The 14439-nt window shown below is 32.6% G+C and overlaps 1 protein-coding gene across 1 annotated transcript; it reads left to right on the top strand.

The window, feature by feature from the left end:
- The first annotated feature begins 3330 nt into the window (after positions 1-3330).
- Positions 3331-11231, top strand: LOC148618070 (uncharacterized). The gene is made up of 2 exons (XM_088585929.1): positions 3331-4666; positions 10939-11231. Exons 1-2 carry the CDS (start codon positions 3598-3600, stop codon positions 11064-11066), a joined length of 1197 nt encoding a protein of 398 aa, XP_088442055.1. The 5' UTR covers positions 3331-3597; the 3' UTR covers positions 11067-11231.
- The last annotated feature ends 3208 nt before the right edge of the window (positions 11232-14439 follow it).

A 14439-nucleotide genomic window follows, 5' to 3' on the forward strand; every position in this document is an offset into this window, starting at 1 on the left:
TTGCGAATCCCCATGTTTAGAGTTTTAGGGAGCTTTCATAACATATGATGAAAATGGATAATGCAAGAAAACATTTCAGGTAAAAAAGTTTGCCGTATATACGCAGACTTTGTTTCGTACTACATTACATTCTTCTTACATTTAGGCTTCTGGAACAGGGTTATGTTGCTACAAGATTGAAGTCATCACTACAGCAGTTTAATTGTCGTCATCATCGACTCGTGGATCGTTACGGTGTACCTATCTGCAAAGTGTCACAGTTTCCCTTTCCTCTTTCGTCTACCCATGGATTTGACTCTTTATGAGCAAATCGGCGGGTGTTTCAAGAAAGTCAGAGGACGCTTAGCCTACCGGTGCATCTGGCCCATGCTTCCATTTTTTTTTTCAGTAGAGTCCAAGTTGCTCATTTACTTTTGTTACTTTGTATGTATTATTTTAGCCGCTTTATGTTCTTTGTTGTGCTTGTCTGTTTTCCATGTCTGGTCTTTATCCCTAGATTACATTCTTTTGATTTCCGGTAGAAGTTCCCTTTGTTACTCTTGAAATAGATACGATTGCCGAAGAGTAATCAAGGGAACCAAGGTTATAGCGGTAATCAAAAGAATGTAATCCAGGGACAAAGACCAGACATGGAAAACATACAAAGTAACAAAAGTAAATGAGCAACTCGGACTCCACTAAAAACTGGGAGCATGGACCAAGTGCACCGGTAGGGTAAGCGTCCTCTGCTTTTCTAGAAACACCCGCCGAGTTGCTCATAAAAAGTCAAGTCCGGGGTAGACAAACGAGGAAAGGAAAACTATGACCCGTTGAATAAATCCGAACATATGTTCAGACACACCAGACTCTAGCCCGAAAATGTCTTCATACAAAAAAAACATGACCAGGCAATTAAAAATCGACAAGGTCATTTAAATACAATGTTATGGATTATCGTTCCGGCTTTTCCGCTTTGACATATAAATTACATTTGTACAAATAACTTTCTCAAGTAAAGAAAATGCAGAACAAGAATAAAATTATCTGCTTCAATCAGGATTTTATTCTGAAGAAAGGTTAAATATATGTGACCATTTTTTCAGTACCATTATAAAGTTCATTGATATATTTATGTATGTATGTTTGTATCAAATATTTAAATAATAAAATTATCGCCCTGGATAATTTTGTTCGTCCATATCTTATATATTATAATGGAGTCTTGTTTCTGCATCAGATCATTTAGTACACGAATGAAAGAGTTTTATCAGTGACTTTTTTTACATTTTTCCATTGTTTTACTGTCTGATATTTTCTATTTTAATTTATGGCATAATGTTTTGAAAAAAAATTAATATCTTATGTAAAAATGACTCGCCATAGACACGACATCTCGCCCTATAACTAATCGATAAAACTGATCACCAATCACTCATCGGTCACAAATCGATTGATTCGTTCTTTTAATCGAATACTTTTCGATCAAAGTCCCAAAATAGTTTGATCGATGATTTTGATCCGAATTTTCTTTTGGAAATCTGATCGATTAGTGATTATTTTGAACAAATTTTTTAAGAAAATCAATTTTGTTGATTAAATTGCATTGAAATGGACAAAAAGCATATTTCCAAACGTTTTGATACATTGATTCCTGACTAATTAACAACAATTAAATATTGTAACATATCACTTTATAAATAAAAAGTTGTTTTCATGGACACTGTTTTATATGTCATAGTAAATAAAAAAAAAATATATGAAACGATGGTGAACGACTACTTTCTGCTGACATTGCATATAATGTGTAAATATTGGCAAAAAATACCAAAGCGTGAAAAATCCAGCTGTGTCATACAAGATTCCTGTCTTTTATATAGATTTTTGACAATATAATGCAACTATTACTTATGTATAACACCTGGTAAAGACTATTCTGTTCGATCTTGTCATTAAGCTTCTCGTGATATTTTTTTTAAACGAGTACTGTCGTTGATTTGTTTTGTTTTCGTTATATTTGTTGTTGCTGCTGTTGTTTTACTTGCGTGAGATTATCTTCGTATTTATTTTGGTGTTTTTTTTAATTTGCTTGATTTTTTGTTGTCATAAGACCAGTAACTGTGGTTATGGTCCATTAAAGAATGTTCGCTAACCCCAAATTTTTCAAAACATGTACTATTTATTTCTTACCATTAATATTTTATTCATTGTTTTTGTGATAAAATTGTAAAAAACGAGATCAGTAGTGATTTGCCCTAGGTTAGCCCTAAGCAGTAGGGATTTGCCCTAGGTTAGCATTAAGCAGTAGGGATTTGTCCTAGGTTAGCCTTAAGCAGTAGGGATTTGCCATAGGTTAACCTTAAGCAGTAGGGATTTGTCCTAGGTTTGCCCTACGCAGTAGGGATTTGCGGATTTGCCCCAGGTTTGCACTAAGCAGTAGGGATTTGCTCTAGGTTTGCTGTAGGCAGTACGGATTTGCCCTAAGTTAGTCTTAAGCAGTAGGGATTTGCGGATTTACCCTAGGTTAGCCCTAAACAGTAGGGATTTACCCTAGGTTTGCCTTAAGCAGTATGGATTTGCCCTAAGTTAACCCTAAGCAGTAGGGATTTGTCCTAAGTTAGCCCTAAGCAGTAGTGGTATTAAGTTAGTTTGGCTTGAATTTTAATAATCACAAGACGATGTCAAATACTTTATTTAAGTCTCACCTCTTGATATTGAACAACAAATCACACAATAGCCACTGTGAAAAGTGTCATGAGATACTATATCATATATAGATATAATATACATTATATGCATTCAACATGCGCTATAATTACCTATCTTTTTTTAATTTCTAAATACTCTGCATCTTTACAGTTTGATCAAACATTATATAAATTTTGTTAAAGTGGTGCAGATAGACTGTTTATTGTTGTATGTTAACAAGCTTTTTTTTATAGTTAATTCTATTTTTTTATAATTTTTATTTTATTTAATTCTGTTTTATAGTTTATATTAGCGAAGTTTATATTATAATTTATATTAGGCCTTCTCAATAACCAAACATTATTGTACTTTTTGTTATTTTAATTTGTCAAAATCGATAAACCTACAATTAAATTGTTTATTATAAATTATAAGCAATGCGTCTTATTATTGATAATTTCACGCTTCTATCAAAAATATTTGTAACTTTTAAATTATTTTGTAAACTTTATTTTTCTCTCGGATTGGTAATATTTACTACGATTTACAACTAATCATAACAAAATCTCCAAAGTACCCTCCCAGCAGCATGCCAACTGGCCAATCAGCGATCTCCATGGGCGCAGTACAGGCATCACTTACGATGTATATTTCGTGCCAAATTATGCATAAAACTCGAGATCAATGTCTGCATTATCTTAATCTCAGAAAACCGTGTCTAACAAGTAATCATCTTCTTGATAAGAATGCTTGATTTCGGAAAAGATTGATTTTTCACTTTTTCAAACTCGTGCTTTGATTGATTCTGAATTGTTTAAGAATTTTAGGATATTATTGATACTGAAATTAACTTTTGAAGTGAGCAGATTATTCCGTGTTTATACTAATACTGTTTATAACTGTTTACAAATTGTGCAAGTATAACAATAAACAATGGAAGTATCATGCGCTAACGAGATCACGGAACTTAGACAAATGCAAATTTTGCCGTCGGCTGACAACAAATTCGTCCCAAAGCTTGAACCGGAACCATCAGACGACGAAAATGAATCAGAAGTCAGCTCTGAAGAAATTTCGACTACCACAAACTGTTCACTCAGTCCGGACTCGCAGACAACAGATCAAAAGGGGACGAAAAAATCGGGAGTCGGTGTTCGAAGGCAGGAGAAACCACCATATTCTTACATTGCTTTGATCGTCATGGCTATCCAGGCTTCCCCAAACAAAAGATGCACTTTGAGCGAAATATATCAATTTCTGCAGCAGCGTTTTCCGTTTTTTCGTGGAGCCTATCAAGGATGGAAGAACTCAGTTCGGCACAATCTCTCACTTAATGAATGTTTTATCAAACTTCCAAAAGGACTTGGGCGACCAGGAAAAGGGCACTACTGGACCGTAGATCCTGGGGCAGAATTCATGTTCGAGGAGGGGTCTTTTAGGAGAAGACCAAGAGGATTTAGGAGGAAGTGTCAGGCTTTGAAGCCTTTTGGAATGTTGGGCATGAACGGAGCACCGAACATGATGGGCCCACACTATGACTTGTTCCATCAAAACAATAATATGACTGGAATGAATATGCCATGTGGTGGAGGTATGCCACAGAGTTATGATACTAACAATCATGTTATGCCCGCACCATCTTCAATTCCACATTGTAATTTTACTCCAATGCAACAGACTCCGAATGTCAATGTGAATTGCAGTTTTAACATGACAGTCAATGGACGCTATCCCGGAACTTCCGGATGTGCCATGCCAGGATTAGAAAACGATTACATGACAAATTCGAACAATTTACAAGCCTCACTGTATGACAGAGACCACAATTCTATGCAAAATTTCTCAAATTCATGGAGCACACAACGTTCATATTTAAAGCAGCAGCAAATTAGCCCGTCCGGAAGTACCGGTTCCCTGCACAGTATGTCACCAAATTCTGGAGACTCTCCTTATGGACCAAATCCTTCTAGCGCAACAGAAGCTATGGATATGGCGCTAACAGGTATATTTTATTTTTTTAATATTCTTCCTACGTAAATACAGGTTATTCGTATGATAAAATATACTCTGTATGGTTTTCAATTTCAATTTAAAGAAAAATACCTCATAAATATAAAAAAAAATCTATGCAAGTCTTAATTCTGTCATAATTTAAATTGTAAATGATTTTAAATATTTTGAACATTAATATCAACACACAAAGTACAAATATTTTAATATAATAATAGTATAGATTAATAATAAATACAGATAGAACAAATAAGTAACGAATACATGAAATATTTTTACAACTACATTTCATTTAATCAAAATAATTTTTAAGGTTAAATTTTGTTGACGACCGTAGACAGAATTTAGCTGCAATCTAGTACCATTTTGAGTACAGTTTTTATGTTCTTTATATTTTTTGTTCGACGCCATTTACAAATTAGCCAAATAAAAAAATACATTTTTTGGAATCTTGAGATTGCGTCGGCCATTCATCAACCGTCAAACTAGGTAATATAAATCTTTCCTGGCACGACACTATCTTTTTCCTCATGTCGTTGTAGAAAATGTAGATTTTGATAACGGGTAATATTGATGAACTTCAAACTCCAAAGAGTCTTGTTGGGGGAGATAAGACCGACTTTTCTCTCCAATATCCTCATGATTTTTTAAAGATATTAAATCCGACGTATTCAATTACGGAATTTTCCAGCATTCCTTTGAAAAAAATTAAATTAAAATACGAAATTAACGACAGTAAATCTTGACACCGGTGGGAATAATTATTCAACGGTAAGCTCGACTATCGGTCCGATGAAAAGTAACATCTGTATAATTATTTATAGAGAAAACAATTAATTTCATGAAATTCTTAAATTCTTTAAATGTTGGTGGGAATTTGTGATGTATTTCTTCTCTGTGGGAACCCGACATGGCACGAGATTTAGCCGCTTAGCGTCAACATGTATCTTCTTTTTAGAATCAGCTGGTGGTCCACTCGGATCCTCTCGGATCTTACTGGGATGAGAGGATTATCAACACTTTCCCGCTGTGAATAAATTAATGAAGGGTTATAATCATTAATATCCTGACATGAAGCATTTTCCATTTTAATTTACGGCATGATGTTAATTGTTTTCTGTTGTAATAAGGTAGAAGCGTTTGAATGAATTGACATTCTGCTACATACAAGGCATGCACAAGAAAATCTTTTTTTTAATCTGTCAATTTGGTTTTTGCAGTCGTTTAAATATAATGTTCAATTTCGATTGCGGTTTTTGTCAACTAAATACAACATGATTTTAACATAAATTACTTAATGAGATTCGAGTGAGAAATATGGTTAAACAATTGAATGACAATATTGCATTTTTTCCTTCGTGTGGCACATTAAAGGTGAGCTGTTTCTTGTTGAGCTTTTATTGTGCTCCATTGTTACGTTGTTATATTCGGTTAAGAAACGTACGGACGTTAGCCGTAGAGTCATGATCAATTTCTGCATTTCTTGTTTACTGTAAATCATAATAAAATAAAAATGAATTTTATCATTTATTATTGCAAACATATTCATAATTTCAAGCAATGTTGTTAAAACATTTGAATTTGCAAACACCAATTTTAGACAAAAATACATACGTTTTATAAATAGCATTATTTTCAATATAGTATTTCAAAGTCAAAAGAATTTTTGGAAAGAAAAGTAGTTTAGATCCCCTAATAATTCTATATATCAGGAACGGATAAAAATATAAATGATGAAGATTCCCTTCCAGACTATCATTCACTCATTTTTGTCATGGTGCGCAAAATTTACATAGTTTTCCAAAACAAAAAGGTGGGTTGAAACCCTCGGAACTCTTCCCTGAATCCACCACGGTGTAACATATACAAATGTATAAATTATGTAAAGTAATACATTCTAGTAATAAGATATTGTAACATTGAAGGATAATAGACAATGCATATATAACTCACAATAATAAGATTAAAATAATCTTTAGTTTCAAAAGTACAGCCATAACCTTGGTCCGTAATATACCCACCATTTCGATACCGAAAGCCTAAAGCTATTGTCAAATATGAAAATCATATATGAATATATGAATATCAAATAATAAGTAAAAACAATAATTTGTGATGTTAGAACAGAAGCAATTTTTTTCATAAATTTTCAAAATATATAAACAAAGTATTCTACCCAATGTTACTCAGTTTTTCAACTTAAATACTTGTACATATAGATTATTGAATACCTTTTTAAGTACCGTGTTACCAAAAGACAAAGACAGTTCTTAAAAGAATACAGTTTCATAAGGTAGTCAAAAATCCAAACATAATCGAAATATTTTGGCTTCAATAAACATATATATTTAATTTGAAACAATTCCAAGAAAAACTATAATTTCCTGAAAAATAAAATGTTATTTAAATATCTATCTGTAACAAAGAGAATTTCTGGGCGATTTAGAAAGGGTTTCGATATTGGACAAGAAACACTCGTTTTTAGAAAGTCTTTAATCTTTCTCTCAGTAGATCGAAAAGCAATCTTATCACTCACTGCTTTATTTTAAAATTATTATTCTGCCATTTATCTCTGTCATCTTACGATTACTGCCTCAATCTTACAAAGATGTTTGTTTATATAGAAAATTCTCTGCTTGCTTTGTATGGACGGCACGCACCGAATCTAACACTGAATTTTGGTTTCCCCGCGCGAATTGGTATCTTTTGCAAACGATTCCGGTTTCCATGATGTATGAAAAATAAATAAACATATTACGCGTGATGATCCTTTGATGTGCATATTCTAGGCATATTTCGTCAAATCTTATCAAACAATGGTGTTTCTCGGCCGGACCAATTTTGATACATCTCATTAGTCCTTGTTTTTATTATTACTTACTCCTGCTCTTGTTATTTTCTTGTCCTGCATCTCTCATTAATTAACACAACACAATATTGTCGTAAAATAAGACTACGAGGGTATTTATTCCATTAATGGAGAGTATCATTGGTTACTGAACGAACGAATGACTAATTAACGCACTTAAATATATGAAGTAAATATACAATTTAAACTAAAGGTACCGGGAATGGGGTGCCGGTACTGAGGATATTGGGACTAAATTGAGAAGAGGAAAATTGTGCTAATTTCATCCTAGAAGTGAAAGTGTACTTGCTGAAACAAACGGCTTAATTTAATTAATTGAGGAAACAAACTCCTTGTTTTGTTTCACTACAAGAAAATATATTTCAAGTTTCTTTTTAAATAAAAATACTTACAAAATAGTTTATTTAATATTATATATAATACGTTTGATATCAAATAATAAGTAAAAACAATATAATTTATGATGTAAGAACAGAAGCATTTTTTTCATAAATTTTCGTAGTGAAAATTTTGTTGTTTTGTACAAAATTCTATCAGTATGAACCTGAGACAATATAAACAATCATCTTGTAGTAAAATATTAAATAAAGTATGTGAAAACGAGGCTTTATCTTTTATTGCCGAAATGTCATCATTTCAACATTAAAGTGTCATTAAATGTTTAAGTTTTAATGGCTGTACAAAAATGTATGGTATGGAAAATCTGCCAAAATTACCCAGAACGGTGTAATATTTTAACACATAGCATATATTGCTTCAATAAATAATGCAAATAAGCATAAATTCCGTAAAATTCTGTAACACACTGAAGATGTAGAATCTCGGGTTATCAGCAAATGATAAGGATAATGGACATCTAATTTTCTGCCATTAGTTGGAGATAAAATATCAGTTTCATGCTGACCATGATGTAAAAACGACAGTGGTTAATGAATCTGACATGCATTACAGATGGTCAGAGCTACCAGCGTCCATATATCATTCAATCACATTAGTACCTCGTTATAATTGGTCGATCTTGGATTACCTCCAAACATCCGTTCTAAAGGTTCCTGCTGGTTAGATTATTTTGCGGTCTTAGGTTTGATTATAAATGTAGCCTTTTCGGTAACAATACTAATTTTTTATTTTTTATTTTAAGAATGTAGGTACAATCGTTGAGATGGTCCGTTCTATTTATTTGTGTAGAAAAGGTGTAACAAATTCATGTTAATGTCAATTCTGTTTAATTTCAAAGGAGAAGATTGAAATAATATTATATAATTTTTTGCACATTCAATTTATTTATACTATCTTTTCCTAAATAATTTACACTCTGACTTGTCAATTTCCACCAGTTTTAAAGTCATTGGACTTTAACTTAACTGTAGTGCATGTACAATGTACATATATATTTTTTCTAAGTTGAATGGAGTTTACGTCTTTTTTTTCTCTCACGTGAATGTCCAAGTCTGATCATATGTTCGTGAAGACATAACCTTTTAAACAAAACCTTTAGTATGTGTAATGTTCTTTTTTATCGAAATTGCTGTATTTTGAAATTGAATTTTAACTTTCGTCAGGCTTTCAAAACTGCTAGTAATAAATATTGAAGAATAACTCATTTTCTATTCTACAAGTAATTTTCTATTCTACAAGTAAGTACACATGTACATATAAGTCTTTACTTTCAAGACAAAAAAAATATAAAATAATGAATCATATATAATACTATTATATTCAATACTTGGTCATATGTCAGATAGACATTTCGGAAATTGTTCTCTTTAAGTATTTTATCGTCCGTCCCTGTAACCAATCGATTAAGAATCAGAAAACATATTGTCAAATAGAGTTACCCTTCACTAGTTTAAGTATAATATTTTCGTTTTTCTTCGAGGTTATGAGCAGCCTTAAAATTCGATAAGATAAAATTATACCGCGTTCCAAAATCTTTTCTTGCCAATTAAATATAATAATAAAATAATTCATTTATCAAAAATATAGACCACCACGTCGGTAAACAAGTATAACACAATAAAAAAAATAATACACAAGGTTTTCTTCTGTTTTCATTGCTATACGCTATGGTTTTCCAGCTTTTAACTTTGACATTTAAAGCTGGAAAGCACTCGAACAACCTATAATATAATTTTAGAGTCTTTGACGGAAAAAGTAAAATAGAATCGAACGCCCCACGATTTGTGCTAGAAGATATGTACCAGTCAAAAGACCACCAGCGAAAGTTCACGTTTTAATGCAAAAATGTGACCCCTATGGTGTTAAAACAACAAGTAAATTATCATATGACATTAGCAAAGGTAGTTAATATCGGAATGGCATGGCTATGATTTAATGGTGTAATTTGCTAAAATGTAATAAGTCTTTAACCTGTAAAAAATGAAAGATTATAAAAGAACAGATAAGATTAAGAACAAAAGCCAGAGAGTTTCTCTATCAGAAATATGCACCGTGAAAACTATTTTTAAATTAATTTTACATACTATTTTTGACATACCGTTTTCACAGTTTATCTTATCTGTGACGGAAGCAATTATTTCGCACTAAATTTCCGATTAAACGTTACGAAGTTCTTGTTGTTATTTGTCTATAAAGCATTGCAATTCATTCCCTTTGGAAGTCAATGAGTGCGAACTATCTGGATTATTTACTATCGAAAAATATCTAAGGGTGCTCTTACGTTGGAGGCATATGAACTTTATGACGCGTAAGGACCGTTCCCCACAGTATCAGACAATGTTGACCAGCTGGCCCTACTCTTTGGGGTACCACATTGCCACGACGACTGATAACGCCAATATGAATAATTCATCACTTCATACATAATACTCTCTTGAATGTTTCGATGATAATATTGTGAAAAATGTCTTGTGCCATAGCAAAAATGACATAGTATGTCCTTTTTCTCGATTTCTTAAGCGCTCTTTATCAAATTTGCCTACAATTACAAACTGAATTTACTAGGGAGTTGAATCATCAAGTTCAGACTCCAGTCTTGAAATGCTAGATCTGACAGTACAATGAAAGCAATACCCTATAGACAATAGAATGTAAACTACACGATGCACGCGTGTATTATGAACTTTCGATCTTAGATAAATGTGCCTTCACATGCCATCTATTTTACCATGTACATCGAAAGTTCACCGTAGATAATATAGGAAATAGAATATCATATTTGGTGGTATCAGATATTACAGAATTTGCACGATTCTTACAAAGACTACTAATTAGGTAAAATAAGATTTTTACAAAGTAACAACATTAAATCGTTGTATTTCCTTCCATATTTTTTTCGATTTTCGTTGCAGATATGCATTTATATATTCAAACGCAATTCTTTTTAAACGATTTTGTATTGATTCTCGTTATTTGAGACTGTTTTTATTTTTCAGGTATGAGACTTCAAAATCCAGTATACAACCAAAGCAGTACATGTGACCGGAAGTCGTACGTGTATTATGGGGCCAACGGCATGTCCTCGTCGTTACATCCGGCCTATTACGAAAAGTGCTCAATGTAACTTTTTTTTTCAAATCGCCATTACTGTGAAATTTGTTATGTCATCGAATGGTTACATTTGTTCATTGACAATTTAGAACATATTTATGAAAAACAGTTGTCCAGGAAAACATATTTTATTTATACCTTACTTTGTCGTAATAAATTGTTGTGAAAATTCACAATATACCTTAGTTCTTATTTAAGTGTACAAATACTGTCCAAAATGTTCATCAAAAGTCGAGCCACATATATGAAACTTAACATTAATTGTCGGCGTGACAGCTTTTACAGTCTCAGCTTTAATTTTGTCAGAACTGAGGTCATGTACTGACCAAGTAAACAGCAAATAACACGCATTACAAGTCAATGGAAAATATATCAATAGAAATGAAATTTTCAAAAGCAATGACTTATAAAAAAAATAATTTATCTGGATGTTCCAACAAAACCAATTTGCAAAAAAATTATTTCCCTATTAAATATTTTACAGATTTTAGTCTGTATGTATTTATTCGACCGTCTGTCTGTCTGTTACTCCTCGACCACGTTTTGCTAATTTACACTACTAATGTAAAAACCTTCTTATAATTAACTATGAGTAACAATATGATTTATATTTGGATTATCATACCTTTCTATATTGCATTTTGTTTGCGAATATTTTTACCAATGTCTGAAACATCGTTAATGATAACATGGTACTATTTTATTTCTTTTCAAACATCATTTTCGGTAGTTTTAAAGTTATAATAATGGTCTGATTGAAGCAGAGTTTTTAGATTTTTTAGTTAATTAAATCTATGGTCTTAATTTACAATATCGTATCATGTTTATGACATTTATAATAATTATGTTTGTTAAGCCATTTCGGAGCGTCCCAAAGATCTTGTTGTGAGATCATTTTGTTGTAAGGTTTTGCTATTACGCCATCATCCACCTATAAAACGAATTTTTTATGACACGAAAATATAAACCTAATCTTAAAGAGTCGTTCTATAAAGTTAGTTTTTGAAGATGAAAGGATTTCGTACCGTAAAAATTCGAAATATATAGAAGATTTTCCTGTGCACGGTTCTTGCTTATCTGAATTAAGTGTTAATAAGACTTATTTAATCAAGAAATATAAGAAATAAGACAGGTACTTGAACTAATTTATTTCGTTTCAATACATCCATCAGTCACGGTGAAGCCAAGTAATTAGTCGAGACCACCCTGAAATGTAGGTGTTTTAATATGAAGCGATATCAGCTTGACTATCAAAATAGGAGGCTACCGAATCTGCTCTTCATCACAAGCACGACCGTATGTTTCTGTGCAAATCAAAAGTCTGTCAAAAATACAGAATTTCCTATACGATAACAAAATAGAAACTTGTCATCATTGACAATAGGAGAACTACCAGTCATATTGTCTGCGAAATTGCAATTATTTCAAGTGGATTACATCAATTAGTAATCAGAAACCAATGTCGATTAAGGGCTTCTCTAAGCTATTGTTTCTCCTGTTGTGGGAAGTATAAATAGAATCTGTATTCATGTTTAACTATGCCTGGTTCGTCTGAATATAGCTGAAATATTGCTGCTCGGACGTTAAACCCCAACAATCAATCATGCCTGGTTCCATTCCGATCCGTGAACCAGTTTTGTCTCCATATTTGTTTTTGTTTTTGTTTTTTTTTTTTAAGTTTTAACCAACATTTTTCTTTATTATACCAGCCTGCAAAGTTTGGGGTATATAGTACAGCACATTAGTTTAAGTAACAATCACTCCAGACATTGGTAATATCGGTAAATCGCTTGCTTTCACAATGAATGGCGCATTTGGTACCTGTAAATGTGCACGTACACTTTGACTTTTTCATGGATCACATACGACATGAAGCGTCTTTTAACACCACATTTTTTGTAACTGAGGATTATCTATTTGTCGATGGTTTTAACAACACCGAACGATGTATGTCTATATTTTCTATATTGGTTAAAACATTTTACACTTCAGGTTCGTCGTAAACATATACACTCACACAAGTTAAAACTGAGGACGCTGTATTAATACATCAAGTATTGTAATTCTTAGGAGTTCCGAGTTTCTCATTTAGTTCTGATTTTCTCTGTGTGTTTTCTTCCGATTTATGTTTTTTGTTTGTTTATCTTTGTAGCTTCCCATGTCTTCGTCTTTTCACCTGCATTATCAACGGCGAAAGGTCGATTCCGTCCGCCCGTCCATCATGCTTAGTGCCTTGGTACCTCCTTGATGTAATCTGTTATACATATTTAAGATGCATCATCCCACATATTTTCAGCCTGTTGAAGTTTGCCATTTTGACAGTTTATGTTGTAGACAGTACCTACTTTGTGTAAAGGGGGTGACCATTTGATTCTGAAGTTTATGAGGAGGAAGGCTGGCCCTGAACAAAATTTGAAAATAATTATTCTGGCCAAAACCTCCTTTGAACTGAATAAGTTTTCTGACCTCAGTCCAGATACAGTGAAATAGAAATAAATGATCGTGTCCCGATAAATTTTATGGCTCGCAAAATTAAAAAAAAAAATTCTGACCCCACAAAATTTGTCAGGCCCCCGCAGAATCAATGCTCGTCCTGAATCATAGGCTGAAAATAGAAAGTCGAGCTCCTTCCACGTACTTTCTGTTCAAACAATCTTTTCAGATTTCTTGGGTATTGCCAGTAAATTTAATTATCAAACCTCATATCTGATTGGTTTATTAAGAAGGTCATATGAACAGGAAGTAGACCTCATATCTGATTGGCTTATTAAGAAGGTCATCTGAACAGACCTCATATCTGATTGGTTCATTAAGAAGGTCATCTGAACAGGAAGTAGAATGGAGTATTGTTAGGTCTCCTCAAGACATAATAAATGAACAACTGCTTACATGTACAAATCTTATATCGTATTTAAAAAAAGCCGCACAAGTTTTCCGAGTTAATGAAAACATATACACTATCTTTTATACGTATACTTTTAATTAAAAGAAAACTGAACCAATCGACGGAATTAGTAAAGTCAATAATATGGAAAATATAGAACTATTGCTGTTTACATTGAAAATAATATAAAAACGTACGACATGTGCATCTCGTAATAGAATAGTTTCACCGTGTTTTCTCTTTGAGAAAGATAAACACGGAACATACCATACACCATCTCAAATTCTAACACACTACCCAAATTTCTGTTGCTCATATTGTCTAATCAAAACAGCCTAATTATTTGATCCTTTGATACAGCTTTATCCAAGCTTTTATAGTACTCGTGAAATCGGGATGTAGAGCACACATTATCTGTATTGCACTGTGTACAGTATTCTCTCTATATCTCCAGAAAGGAGAGGAATAATTTGATTTCCGACTTCATATACTACATAAAGCA

The sequence above is a fragment of the Perna viridis genome, chromosome 5, assembly GCF_037379345.1.
Source record: "Perna viridis isolate PV_CMFRI_1.1 ecotype Kerala chromosome 5, ASM3737934v1, whole genome shotgun sequence".
In the NCBI taxonomy this organism is placed as follows: domain Eukaryota; kingdom Metazoa; phylum Mollusca; class Bivalvia; order Mytilida; family Mytilidae; genus Perna; species Perna viridis.

Excerpts from the sequence above, each read along its gene's own strand:
- LOC148618070 (XM_088585929.1), top strand. The coding sequence starts at position 3,598 with ATGGAAGTATCATGCGCTAACGAGATCACGGAACTTAGACAAATGCAA. Across the intron at positions 4,667-10,938 it reads TATGGATATGGCGCTAACAG|GTATGAGACTTCAAAATCCA; the intron begins GTATATTTTATT and ends TTTATTTTTCAG.